We start from the raw sequence: 13658 nt of genomic DNA, 5'->3' as shown, positions 1-13658 counted from the left end.
TGAGGTCAGGCTGAGTAACATAACTCACTTCCCACCAGCACAGTTAAAACTTTTTAAATAACCAGTAGGGAAGAGAAGTTAGTGAAGAACATACGTTAGTGAATTATGCATATGAGGTTAACTGCAGAAATGAAGTAATGGAAGCATTTGCTTCTCTCCCCTAGCCCCCTTAAGTTCACTGAGCAGTACCTGTCTTAGCAGGTGCACCCAGCTTTATGAGCTGACATAACCTCAAATAAACGCGTTACCAGGCTCCTTTAGAAACACACCTTCTGATTTTTGCCTGAAGCACGCGTGCGCACGCTGGCCAGGTCAGGCTGCACCTAAGAGGCTCCTGCTCATACGCAGCCCGCTCCACCTGCTCGTGTCCCTCCTAGGCCTCAAGCCCAACACCCCGACACCTCTCTCGCTCCACAGGCTTTACTTGAAGTTTACAAGAGGCTTCACAACTTACTAAGCAGACAGAAGGGTTCTTTGACAGATGAACAATACAAACAAAACCCCCTTATTTCCAGCCTAAACATGCTCAAAACCGCCCTTCTAAAGCACACCCCCACAGGCACCAAAGCACAACGGAGGCTTTGAGGCAGCGTCTGCGGCCCCGCTCCCCGCAGGGCGCCCACCAGCAGGGCCCCCTCGCCTCACCCTCCAGGACAGGCGGCTCGCCCAGAGCGGGACGCGCCGGCCCGAGCCGGGAACACGCCGCCTGCCCCTGCGAGAGGGCCCTCGGGGCTGCGGGAGCCGAGAGCGCAGATGACCGCTCCCTCCCGGCTCCCCCGGCCTTCCAGGCCGGCTGCTGTCAGCGGCTAGAACCGGCCCTACCGCCCAGGCCGCCCCCAAGAGCTGCCCGCCCCGGCAGGGCCCCGCATGGGCCGGCCCAGGCCCCGATACTCACATCCCCGCCGGGCAGGCTGCGGGCCGCCCGGCCGCCCGGCCCCGCCAGCCCCGCCGGCCCGCCCCGCCGCGGGGCGGAGGCACGCAGGGCACGGCCCCGGGGCCGGGCCGTGAGGGAAATGGCGGTACGCTGAGGTGTTACACGGGGGGTGTTACAGCAGGTCCGCATCGAGAGCCTCTGCGGGCAGGAAAATATGATTCTTGTGGTAAAATGAAATGCATGAGGCGTTAGGAAGTGAGGAGAGACAACAGTGGGAGCAGGATGAGAAAAGCTGAGGTGAAATCGTGATATTATCGCGATGAGCGGCCGAACTCCCCCAGGAATACCACTGCTAAATTTGGAGCCGCCATACACAAGTAAAAAGAGCCAAGAGCCAATTTCAATTCAAGAGCCAATTTCTAAGTGTACTTTACTAATCCTCTTTGAACATACAGAAAACGCATTTGAATCAATACTACCATCATGAGAAATGGCCCTCAATAGCAGCAATGCCTGTCAAGCAGCCCATAAAAATGCAGAAGTACTCTTTCCTCAGGAGGAATAGCGCCTCTGTACGAGAGCTCCAGACAAATATCTTTCCTTGTGCTTGGGCTTGGCATGCAGTTTTGATGGATGCCTGGACTTCACCTTGGTGTTTATTCAGCAGCAGGAGACCAGTATCCTGAGAAAACATTCTGTCCCTCTGACATTATCATTTAATTAACATTTCTTTTTGTTCTGGCCCTTCGTGCACATGCCTCAGCATTAGTTCAGCATATCTACCTTTTAGTCTGGTACTAACTGCTTAATGCTTGGTGTTTAATTAGAGCTTGAGTGTTGCTTGGTTAATTAGTTACAAATACAATGATATTTCATTTTCATTTAAATTAACTTCTAACCATAAATTAAAAACATTTGCAGACTAGTTTCCTTATTTGTTGGATATGGTAAATTGTTTTTCATATGCGCTCTGCCATTTATTATTCATATCTGAGCTGTGACACCCACACTCCTCAAAATGGAAAGCTGACTTCACCATTAATTTTTTCACCCCAACAAAATCAAATTAAAGCATCTTCTCTGTGCTGGCTAGATGTGACGTTGGTTGCTTTCGTTTTCCTCCTGTGCCACCGTAACTCAAACTCTCCTTACCCACAGACTGATCCCCAACAGGCCTCTCAGTAACACCTTTTTCTTTCTGCTTCAGTGGCAGAGATGCGCTTGCTGTCTCGGAGGCATCCTAAGAAAGTGCTCTGCACATTTAGACTAATAACTGTTCACTCTTGCTGAGTTTAAAATATTAGAAATTAGAAAATATTGTTTATAAATCCTCTGCATTACTGGATGCATTTGGGCATTCTGTGATTGCAAGTCACAGCGCTCGCCCCAGAGGACGAACAACCCAAGTGTGGAAACATTTACGCTTAGTTTCATTACTGCAATGAGTTTCATTGCTGTCAGTTACACTACTAACAGTTTTTAAACAAATCACATGAGGCATAATATTGTTGTTTGGTCTTATCTTTTTATATAGGAAGGTGAAAACTTCCTCATGAAGTAGGCCTAAAACATGCACAACAATGACCCGTACTGGCCATTCTCAGAGCTTTAGTGTTCTGCCAGCAGAATTTTTGAGGCAGGTGGATTAGGAAACCTTTCAGCATGGTTGAAAAAAACAGAGCAAAACAACTAACAACATTTTTGGTTCACTCTCAAAACGTTTAAGAAGATTTGGGTTTCAAGTGATACCACAATATTTAAAAGAAAATGGATTAAAAATAAAAGTCTAACCTGAAATTATTTTAAATATGTGTAAGTGAAATATTTTGATCTAAAAAAAAACAAAAAAAAGACAAACCAACAAACTTTGAAATTAATATATATTGACAAAATGTACTGGAATACCCAAATCCATTTTTTTTGCTGAAAGATATTTCCTTTAAAAGTTCTGCTGAGTTCTAATCTTTGCTTTACAATTAAAAAAGCAAGGCAACATACGTAAGTCAACAGAAACTATGAGAATATGACCAAAGTCACTCAGAATAAAGACACATACCTATAACAAGTAAAAAATAGTTACAGACAGTACAGAACACAGCCTTTTTTTTCTCTGAATCCTTCAAAAATTAGGCCTCAAATGCCTTGTAAAAGTGAGAAAATAGATTAATTACAGCCCAGCTTGTACAGTGTACTGATGTTATTTTCAGACTGATAGCTCTATTTTCCCGAGACAAAGGAAATGTTTTATCCTCATACAGTTCTCCTTGTGTTGAGACAAAGTGCGACTTGAATGGTTTTGACAACATTATGGATAACACTGGTGTCCTGTGGTAAGGGAGTTTATTAATTGCTGCATACTTGAAAGCACAGGCATATCGTTGTTATAATAAATAACCAGCAGCTTATTAACTCTCAAGGTTGGCCTGTTTAATTTGCTCTTTGTCATCCAGGAGATCATTCATTTCATGCTGAAAATCATAAAAAACACCTTTGGGAAGAGAGACTTCCTTTCAAAGGGAAATACTTTTTTATAATGTGGCTCCAGGTTGAAATTCACTCAGGTAACGACCCTCGCCTTCCACGGAACTCTTTGCAAGGTGTTCATATGATTGGCCTCTTTGAAGTTCAGGGATCCACTTGTGTGGATCCATTTCAAGATGGGTCCTGAGCCCAGCATACTAGCAAAAAACTTATTTCAGCAAACAGAAGAATGTGTCTGACTAGTGTCCCATATGAAAAAGACGGGATGGTTAGGTCTGCCAGTAATTGAATTTGTTTATTACATCTGTTCTTGCAATTTGTTGCACATTCATTCCTTAGTAGAACGACAGAATTTGACAAACTACCTTGTTTTTTGAAGGGACAGTAAAAGCCCATCATCAGCTTCTCAACCTACCATAGAATAGAAAATGTCTTTAGCTCTGATGTTTCATTGTGTTGGAATGACTAAAACTTGATGAATGTTGAAACATAAGTTTTGTGGTTTTTTTTTTCATATTAAGAAACTGGAATTAGAGAGAAAAGTCAGTGATAGCAAATCCATAATAATAAGAAAATTGGGTCTATGGATGCATGCAATGAATCTGCATGTAATGAATCCTTTGGGTCACTGAAGTATGTCTTCAAACTAAGAGTCATTACACCTTAAAGTGTTATTTTAACCTCCTACAAAGTGTCCAGGTCCTGCCTCTAACATTCAGAGTTGGAACAATGCAAGAGCTGGGATAATCTCAGTAGGTTTGATCAGGGCCCGACTCACACAGGTATGCTCCTCCTCTGTATGGAGGCAACTCGGCCACCTCCAAACTCTCGCCTCCATCTTGTCATGGCAGCACGTAGAAAAAAAGCAGCGTGCAAGTCACCTCCTTGTGTTGCGGTTGTGAGATGCAAAATGTCCTTACTTTAAAGGGGCAAGACACCCTCAGGACAGAAGTAAGAGCCATATCACAGATAATTTGCTGTCAAACTATTTTGAGTTTAGGCTTTTGAAACAGGTGGCATAAAGAAATATGCTACAGATAAAATCAGGATGAAACACTTGTAAAGGAATATAAGGAAATGGGACTGTTTTTACATTGGGATGTAATTACTTTTTCTGTATTTTTTATTTTTAAATAAGAACTCATTAATTAAAATTTCTTTATAAATTCATCTGTTTTCCAATTGGAAAACAGTATTCTGAGAACCTGTGCTTTAATCTCTTTGATCCCAAGGGCTTTGATCTGCCATGCGATGACATGACTGAGATCAGGCATTTACTTCCACGGTGTGTAGAAAATGTGAAATTATTGATTCCTATAATCCAGCAGAGCAGGAAAAGGTCTGTGCTTTTTATAGCTCAGAAACCGATAGTTTTCTTTCCTTACTGTTGCTCAGAACAGCTGGAAATGCAAGGCCTGAATGCTCCTTAAAGACATTGTTATTCTTCTCACATTCTTATCTTCACTGGTACTAGACTAAGTCTTTCTCCCTTGCTGAATGACATCTAACTGAAATCCTCAGCTTTTAAAACAATAGAGCATGATACCACTAGCCACCACTTCGTACCTTCAGGGTCATGTAATTTTCAAAATGAGAGATACAGGCTATCACAACAGAATTCAGATGATACAAATCCCAGCAAGGGCTTATTCCAAAAAGACTTTAGATTGCCTTCTCAAATTCACTGCAGTGACTCAACCTAAAGCTTTAAACCAACTGCTGAAGGAAGCCAGGGGGCTTCATTTACTCTCATGCACTGTAAACATCTGCAAGTCAATACAAAAACGGAGAAAACTGTGTTTAATACAATAAGGTGCTTTCCAGAGCAACAAAAGTTTTCAAAGTTGTAATACATTTGCAGGTCCCTTCAGAGGTGGAACTAGCTACTTAACAGGGTGAACACGAGCACCAGAGAGAAACACAATGAATTTGTGAAGAATCATTATACATATGCGTATTACTTACATATAAATAGAGATGATAGGAGTATTATGGGAACAAAGATAGACTAAATACATCCTGCTACAGTGCCAGTTTAAGAAACACTTGTTGGAAAGTATCTAAGTCAGGGATCTTTGATAATATCCACACAGAGGAAGAGAAATTCAGAAAAAGATAGGCCTCTTCTGTTTTCCTCACCACCTTCCATCTCACTGATGGTCAGAATTAAAGCAAACCCAAACCATGTTTTCTAACTGCCTCAGTAAACAACAAACAAACAAAACTACAACAGCAACAACAAAACCCTTTCTTAGCGTTTAAGGAGGAGCTCATTTCTGACTTTAATTCCACAGGAAGTTACTTTGACAAAGACATGCTGATCACACAACGTGATAGTAATAAACCTCGCTCGTTTCTAACACTAATAGGCTGCTCATCAGTTGAAGTATGTCAATGACCAACAATTAGCACCCTTCTCATTTAGCTACTGTGATTACACCCATCCTTGTATTAGCACTGCATTAATTGCAGTTTATACCATCTTGATTTGTGGCATGTGGTGATTAAGTGTAGCAGTAGGGCGTAGTGACTTCTTTGACTTCCTCACCACCAGAAAAGCTGGGAAAAACCAGAGCAAAGCAGTGGCCAGGGTGATTCAGCTCCCTGGCTGCTGACTTGCCTTGTGCTGTAGGCCTCCCATTCTGCTTCCCCACAGCCCTTCTCTGCCATCAGTGAAACTCTTGAAGAGTATTTGGTGCTCTCTCTCTCAAGTTTAACTATTAATTTGTTCTTACACAATAAGGAATTAATCACAAGGTGAGTTCTGTATGGTCATCTGCGTCTGTTCTAGTGCCTCAGCTGAAGGTCTTGATCTTTGTGAAATCCGTATGTCCTTGAGCTACCAAGAGGGAGAGAAATCCCCTGTCTGAATGTGGTGGAGCCCTCAGGGATTTACAGTTTCACATCTATGTAAAAAAAGCTGTTACAGCCAAGCACGGTAAATCAAGACATGCAGACAAGTTTGCTGTCTTCCTGGCTGTCCCCGTGTGAAAGTAGAATCAGCCTTGCCTCTGAAACAGAGTCCTTCAGAAGTTGAACCAAAGCCTTTCACAGATGCTCACTATTAATGTGCTGTTTGGGGGTGCCTGAGGTTGGCATTCAGTTATAGGATTGGTTATGCATTCAATTAATGAGAGAAAAATCTAAACATATTAATGTCAGAAATCCCTGAATGTGCCCCTATAACAAGCATTTCAAATGACTGAGACTTGTGAATTGTGCATCAGTGTCTCAATTGTCCATCAGTGTACACGCCTTATTAACACTGCTACTCCTGTAATTACTCCTACTGCAAGTTCTCTGGCTTGCAGGAATGTTGGGGAGATCAGTTCACTAGTGGTGGCTCCTGGGTGGTTGGATGTGATGGAAAAGGAAATTCATTATCTTTCTCCAGACCACATTTTGAATCATGGGCAGTAGATAAGGCTCCAGGGCACGTACTTCAATAATGAGGAGAAAACAAAAGAGCAAAGTATCATCTGTTCTGTGCTCCTGAGTAGGGCAGGGGTTCTTCAGAAGGGCTTATGTCCATATACCAGCACTGCTTGAACAGGTAAGTAAAGGCTAAAAAAAGTCATACATGGGAAAAAAATATGCATATTAATTCTGCCCAAATAGCCTGATTTGGGTAATTGGTACCTTTTCTGTATTTTTTTTCCTAAATTTTAAGCATATTTGTATTTGAACTTGTCTGTATGTTTTATAACAGCCTGTCCTCGGGCAAGCTGTTATTGGTTTATTTTAATGTTTGCATGACTAAACAGGGGTGTTTGGGAGGGCGGGAGCAGAACTAAGTTCTGTGTGTTTTTTTTTTTTTCCCCAAACCAATTAACCTCCTCACAAAACACAATATTTCCCTCTCCAGTGCAGAAATTACCCAGACTCGAAGCCGTCCTCCACGTAAGCCCAGCCTAGCTGCTGCAGTGTATCTGAGTCCTTTAAACTGTCAAGACGGCTAAGCCTTTGCAGAGGCCCCTTCTTTGTACTTTCAAATGCGTGTAACCCGATGGCCAAAGGCACAGTATCGGTCATCCCCAATGACTTTTATTCCACTGTGGGTGCTCCAGTCGCGTGGCGCAATGTCCGTGTCCTGCAAGGACCACAAAGCCTCGTGGCGCGTTTTGGACAGGAGGTGAGCTTGCAGACGTTTCAAGCTACAGCTAATTAGAAGCAGCATCCCTAGTGAATAGTGAAGTTCAGAAGGAGAGGATTGTGAGCTATTCTAGCAGGGTGAGAAATAAGCAATACGTAGTATTTCCTCAGACTGATGCCCTCTCCTGGCAGTGCAATGTGCTTTAGGTTGTCCCCGTTTAACCTCAGCACCTTGCACACTGATTTGACCTCTCTAGAAACTGTTCCTGCTCCCTGGTGTCTGCCTTGGAAGACCGAACAGTTTACCCATGTTCTTAGACAATTGCATTTGCCTGCTGTTTGTATTCACAAGGACAGAAGGGATAGCTGGGAGGAGGGAAAGGAGGAAAGGGGGTGAAGAACAGTTCAATGTGGAGACAAAACTTTGGACACCTGTTTTTCAATATCAGATATATAAGCTGTTGGTTCGTTAATCAAAAACCAAATACTCACACATTACAAAAAAGTTAGTTTCAGCAGTTTGCCAAGTAAATCTGCCTATTTAACTGCATTATTAAACTCAGTATCTAATATACATTTATAATGGTGTAACTAATATGCAATTAATGTAATTTATTATTGATGTAAGCTAGCACACTGGAGATTTGCTCTGTTATTAGGAAAAAGGGCAACACTAAGAGATGAAGAGTAAATGACAAATTGTAACAAAATACAAACACATAATGTATGTAAATGCATAATCAGCTATAATCAATAGCCAGGTATGTATTTGGGTCACCAGCCTGAACTAGAAGGCTTACCTGATCATTGCCTCCTCATGCCCCACATGTGGAAAGCTAAGCAAGGCCCCTGCCTGCCCTTAGATACTTACTGGGCCCACCTGGCCCTGCCCAATGGCCCACAGCTGGGCTAATTTAAAGGTGTAATTGCTAATTAAGTAGTGGTGGCTTGTGCAGCTGGGTTGCCCCCAGGCTGTCTGTGGGGTGTGCTGCCTGCACAATGACAGGCTTGATGGGTTTCAGGAGGGGGTGGCTGCATGCTGGCTCCTTTGGGATGGGCTTGAAGCATTTGGACAAGCGCTCACACATAGGGTCCGATTTTTGGGTGGCCCTGTGTGGAGCTAGGAGTTGGACTTGATGATCCTTGTGGGTCCTTTCCAGCTCGGGATGTTCTATGATTCTATGAGTAATAAGTAATGTTTGGGGAGTGATGTGCTGTCTCTGATATGTGTTAAAAGACAGACTTTCAATTTTATTTTTTCATTCAAATATGGAAAATGTTAAAAACATCTTGCTTGTCAACTCATTACAGTCCCCTCTGAAAGAAAAGTAGATTTATCTGGTTGAAAAGATAACTTTTGCTCCTTAGAAAGCTAAGCAAGTTTTTTCAAACCTTAGTCTGAACTGCACCAACCCAGTACCAGTGGAACAGAATGCAGTCTGTAGCAGGACTCAGGACAGTATTGCAAAATGCCAAAGTAGCAAAAACTACTGTGAATGCAGTCAAATGTGAATTCCAGGTCATACATCTACTTCTCAGATATGCTTATTTCACATATCTGGATCAATTTTTACCAACAGATGCAATTTAAATATAACAATTCACTGGACTTGCAGTGTACAAAGATAAGTACATGCATAAATCTGCTGGGGGGCAGAGTGCCTGTAGTCATAATGATGCAATTTCTTGAAGAATTTGGGAAGTCGATAAAATAGTTCCTTTACAGATGGTTATTGCACTGAAGGAGTATCTTGAGATCTGTTGAATTGCTTTTAATTAAATTACATCATTTACAAGAAGATCTAGGATTAAGGAAAGGGCACCGTTAAGAGACTGAGATATTGCTTAATATTTGAATTATGAAGCAAATGTTGTTATTTTTTGCAAATACAGTACTTGCACATGCACGTAGTCCTGCAATATAACTAATCTATTTAGTTCACTGTGAGACAAAACTCAGGCATAAATTGGAAGGAAAAAATGGTTATGGAGCCTTCAGTGTAATTTTTTTTCAGTAGATTAGCATTACAGTCATTAAAGCTAAGCAGATGCGGAATCAGATATGAAGAAAACTCCATGAAGGTCAAACAAGATGTGTTCTGAACTCAGTAAAACTAAGCCCAGCATTTTACAAAGCTACGTAAATGTATTTTTTTGATTTTTAAATTTAAAAAATGAGGGCTATTCATTATTTATACAGAAAATCTCATTTGTCTCCTGCTTTTCACCAAGTGTTTTTCAATTTGAAAGGATCATTTCATTGTAATTTAGTGAAATGTGAGTGAATAATTTACTACTTTTCTCTGCCCTCCTGTCCTTCTAATTAGTTAGAGCCCAAAAGTTCAAACTTTCAAATAATAACAAATCTTTATTCAAATAATTGGCAATAATCAAAGACTCAAAGCCGTTACAACAGTCAGTTATGAACAAAGAAGATTCCCTGTGAAATGAAAACTAATAAATGAAAAATATTTTTTTCTTCTATTTATGCATTTCTAAAAACCTTGGGCTTCCTATAACATACTGCTGGGAATCTATATGTGATTTCATTTGACAAACATGGAGCTAAAATTGGCATCCCTGTAACTAATTTACAATGCTATTACATAAAAACACGGAGAGAAAAATTTACAAAGAGAAACTGCAAGCTGCGGAGTTGCTTTAAAACTTTTTTCCTCTATGAATTACGTCAGATACCTAGTTTTATAAGACAGCATGGCGCTTCTGGGGCTCTTATCTGAGACACTTAAAGGATTTTACAAATTTTAGGTAGAATAGTAAAATAAGTAATATAATAGTAAAATAAGTTAATATTCATGTGTTTCATGTGTTTCATGTTTTAATATTTCATGTGTTTCACTTAAGGTGTTCCACGCCTTCTACATGAGGAATAAGAACAATGTTGTTCCACAGTTACTAAAATGAGCCACAATTTAAAAATTGCATGGAAACCTGTTGCTAAACACTTCTCTGGGGTCTGGGCTGCAATCACTGCTGCAAAGGACTGTCTGGCATTTCCGCCACAGAAAAATTTAAAAACTGCAGTATCACCCTGGAGCAGATTTCATCTTATAAAAACACCCAGTCTTGTAGGATTACTGTTGCTTATACTGTAGCTAACCTTGGCTCTAACCTTAGCATGTGTAATGCTAATAAATAAGTTAATCTTCCTGTCTCATTATCACCTGATTAGTATGCTTGTTATGCAGACAGCTGATCTGAGACAGCAAGAACTTGTTCAAAAGGAACCAAAACCAATAAGAAAAGCAAATGGGGGGAAAACGGAGAATACAAATGTGTCACTGGGACCCCAAGAGGAAACGTTTATAAAGAACATAAATGGTGTCACCAAGGTGCCAGCTATTTAGGAGAAATAAAATGGAAGAGTGCTGATGTGCTCAGGGTGTTCATAAAGGAATAAAAGCTGACTGGTGATATTTGGTAAAAAGCAGATCACTTCTTGAAAAGGCAATAGAAGTCTGTTCAAGAGAGTAACACCAAATGGCACCGATCTTGATAATTCAAAGCAAAGGAAGGCAAACTCTCTGCCAATGTTACCCAGCTTGTTATACCAATGGGCTTCCAGATTCTTGCATCAGAAACAAAATAGACTTGAAGATGGATTCAGGAATTATTGAGACATGGCCCTATCTTACCTAGTCTCAGGCGAGATTGAATGACCCTACCTTATTGTGAAGTTTAAAGTAAAACTGGAACTGATAATTTTCTACTGTGTTGTGGGGTTTTATGCTGTTTTTATTTGTTTATTTATTTTATTTTTTATTTATTTATTTATTTGTATTAAAACAACTTACTTAGATTTTGACTGCTGCTGAGCATTGAGAAGAATTTTTAAATTGTGCTGGCTGCTCTTTTTCCCTTTGGAGTTAGTGATAAGTTAGAAGAGGGCCATGCACACAAGCAGTTCAGATTTTTCATTCTAATGTGCACTAGCATACATTTGTCAATGTCTGATTGTCATCAACCATTATGCCACCAATTTGTCTAGTTCTGTTTCCATGAAGCTCATCACAGCTTCCTCTTATAAAGACTTATGCTAAATAATTATGTCATCTGCAAATCCTGCTGACCTCATTTTTTTGTACTACCCCTCATTTCTGCCTTTCCAGATAATTAATGAATATATTAAGTACTAACTACAGCACAGATCCTTGGGACATACTAATATTAACCTCCTGCTGAATTGAAAACTGACAGCCTAATGAATTAAATTCTCCACATAAGAGCAGTGTTGACAGTAGAAATCAGGATGACTTGTGCTTCGTTCCTAATCTGGAAAAAAAGTCATAAAAAAAAACCTAACTTCTACAAGTACGAGCACCTGCAATTTCTACTGCCTTTTATGGGACTTTTTGAAAAAACAGGCTACTGAGCACACAGAGTTTTAGGGAATTCAAACTAACTGCTATTGCCTAGGCTTAAAGAAGCTGAAAATATCTTAAGTAAAAACCAAAAACTTATACAGAGATCAGACTTTTTTTTTTTTTTTTAATATCCCAGCTTCACGTGCTGTTTAAAGAATCATGAAGCTATCAAACGCTACTTTAAGCTTTTGTCACCTGTGAAATAGTTAAAAGAGCATTGGCATGACTATCCTTGCGACTCCAAAGCGTGCTTGGGTATTTCATGGAATGATGCAATCATAGTTCCAGAGATGACGACCTATAGAATTTAGAGGTAGTTTGAACCAGATGGTGCAGTCAGACTTTGTACTCGGATCTGCATAGCAGATTTTAATGTGTACATAATGTATTATATTCTGTTGTATATTCCAACAGCTCGTGCTTTTTCTTCTATCATTCCATGGCAATAACTTAAATCTCCTTTGGAAGGGCTCACCATCCAATAACAGAAATTATTAGGTTTCTTCAAGGTCAGCAAGATGTCCTCATTTTTTTACTTACGTGATATTAGAATGGAAAATAAAATTCGTAATTTTACATTTGAAATGCATTTTATGTACTGCTTGTAGATATGGGGAAATACAGAAGTATCCTGCTGCATGGGTATAGGAGACCTGCCGGGGTGCGGCCTCACCCCAAACCTGTGTGCGGCTGCGGGCTCTACCATATGGAAAGGCCATGAAGGAACCTGAAAGTGACTGGAGCAAGAGCTGGAAGAAGGAAGGGCTGAGGTGTGTGCTGCGAGGGAAGGCTGGGGCAGAGGAGGCCAAGAGGCAGCCGGGCTGTGCTCTGCAGCTCCCTGAGGAGGGGAAGGGAGTGGGAGGCGCTAGGCAGGATCTGGCCAGGCGTGGAGAAATATTTCTTCACTGCCAGGGTGGGCAGGCACCAGGACAGGTCTCTGGGAGGGCGCGGGTGCCCAAGGGGCACAGGACAGAGCCCTCATTTGCAGCACGGAGTAAAGGCAAAACTGTTTCGCAGGAGGAGAACAGGGAAATTGGAAAGATGCTGCAGTACAGCAACCGGTCTCGTGCTGATGTTTAAAGCACAGAAAATAGCAAACCAATTCAGAGCAGTGTTAACATTTAAAAAGACTCAGAATTACTGTACCTGAATGCCTATTTAAAATTTCTGAGGTGTACATACTGGATTTGAAAGCAAGTAACCTTGAAAAGTTCATAATTCATTCTCCTTAGTACTATTACCTAAGTCATTAAACATATTCACTTGCCTATTTATATATTATATTAATTATTTTCAAGATTTAAGACCTCTGTGCTTTCCTAAATTTCCCTGATGTATTTAAGGGGAAACAAAGGTTGGCATTTTTGTTTGTTTGTCTCGTCTCTTTCTTGTGAATTCTCATCACTCACACATTCATTCAGCTGTTCAGTGAATACCTCATTAATATGATTTCTATCTCTGTATAAAGGCACACGGCAAAAACACTATTATGTAACACTTTGAAAAGAGCTATAAATAGCTTACTTTAATAACCATAAATTTACATTAGAAAGGTAGAGAAACTCTGAAGTGAAAAACATTTATTTTTATCTGATGTTACTGTTTCATAATCTCAGTGTTATCAGACACATCCTGAATAATTTAGTAAGGTCTTGGGGTTTTATACCATCCGGGAAAGTCTTGCATATCAAATGGATTTGTACAACAGGAAAAGAGGTTTTGAAAGAACTACATTTATCTTTTGGGACTCGATCACGCTTACCTGGTACACATTGAAAAACTATCAGTGACATCCATGGCAGATTAGAGAATGCAAAGAATGGCAG

General features: G+C 40.7%; 2 protein-coding genes across 11 annotated transcripts in view; one reads left to right on the top strand and one right to left on the bottom strand.

The window, feature by feature from the left end:
• Positions 1 to 13658, bottom strand: part of HDAC11 (histone deacetylase 11) — a 50892-nt gene that overhangs the window by 27395 nt on the left and 9839 nt on the right. For 2 of the 10 annotated variants that reach the window (XM_080607057.1, XM_080607066.1), the window contains exon 1: positions 896 to 1634. The exons of 2 other annotated variants lie outside the window; for them this stretch is intronic. In XM_080607057.1, the coding sequence (XP_080463183.1) occupies positions 896 to 897 (2 nt within the window). In that variant the 5' untranslated portion in view covers positions 898 to 1634. Of the gene's footprint in view, positions 1 to 645; positions 872 to 895; positions 1652 to 13658 lie in introns of those variants that run through there. 6 more of the 10 variants (XM_080607063.1, XM_080607058.1, XM_080607059.1 and 3 more) reach the window with 6 other exon arrangements.
• NUP210 (nucleoporin 210) overlaps positions 6805 to 13658 on the top strand; it is an 81485-nt gene continuing 74631 nt past the window's right edge. The window contains exons 1-2 of the mRNA XM_080606999.1: positions 6805 to 6908; positions 12441 to 12602. Coding sequence (XP_080463125.1) covers positions 12550 to 12602 — 53 coding nt within the window. The 5' untranslated portion in view covers positions 6805 to 6908; positions 12441 to 12549. The remainder of the gene's footprint in view (positions 6909 to 12440; positions 12603 to 13658) is intronic.

Source organism: Anser brachyrhynchus (genome assembly GCF_964034855.1).
Source record: "Anser brachyrhynchus genome assembly, chromosome: 10".
Classification (NCBI taxonomy): Eukaryota; Metazoa; Chordata; class Aves; order Anseriformes; family Anatidae; genus Anser; species Anser brachyrhynchus.
This window is presented reverse-complemented; position numbering and strand designations above follow the sequence as displayed.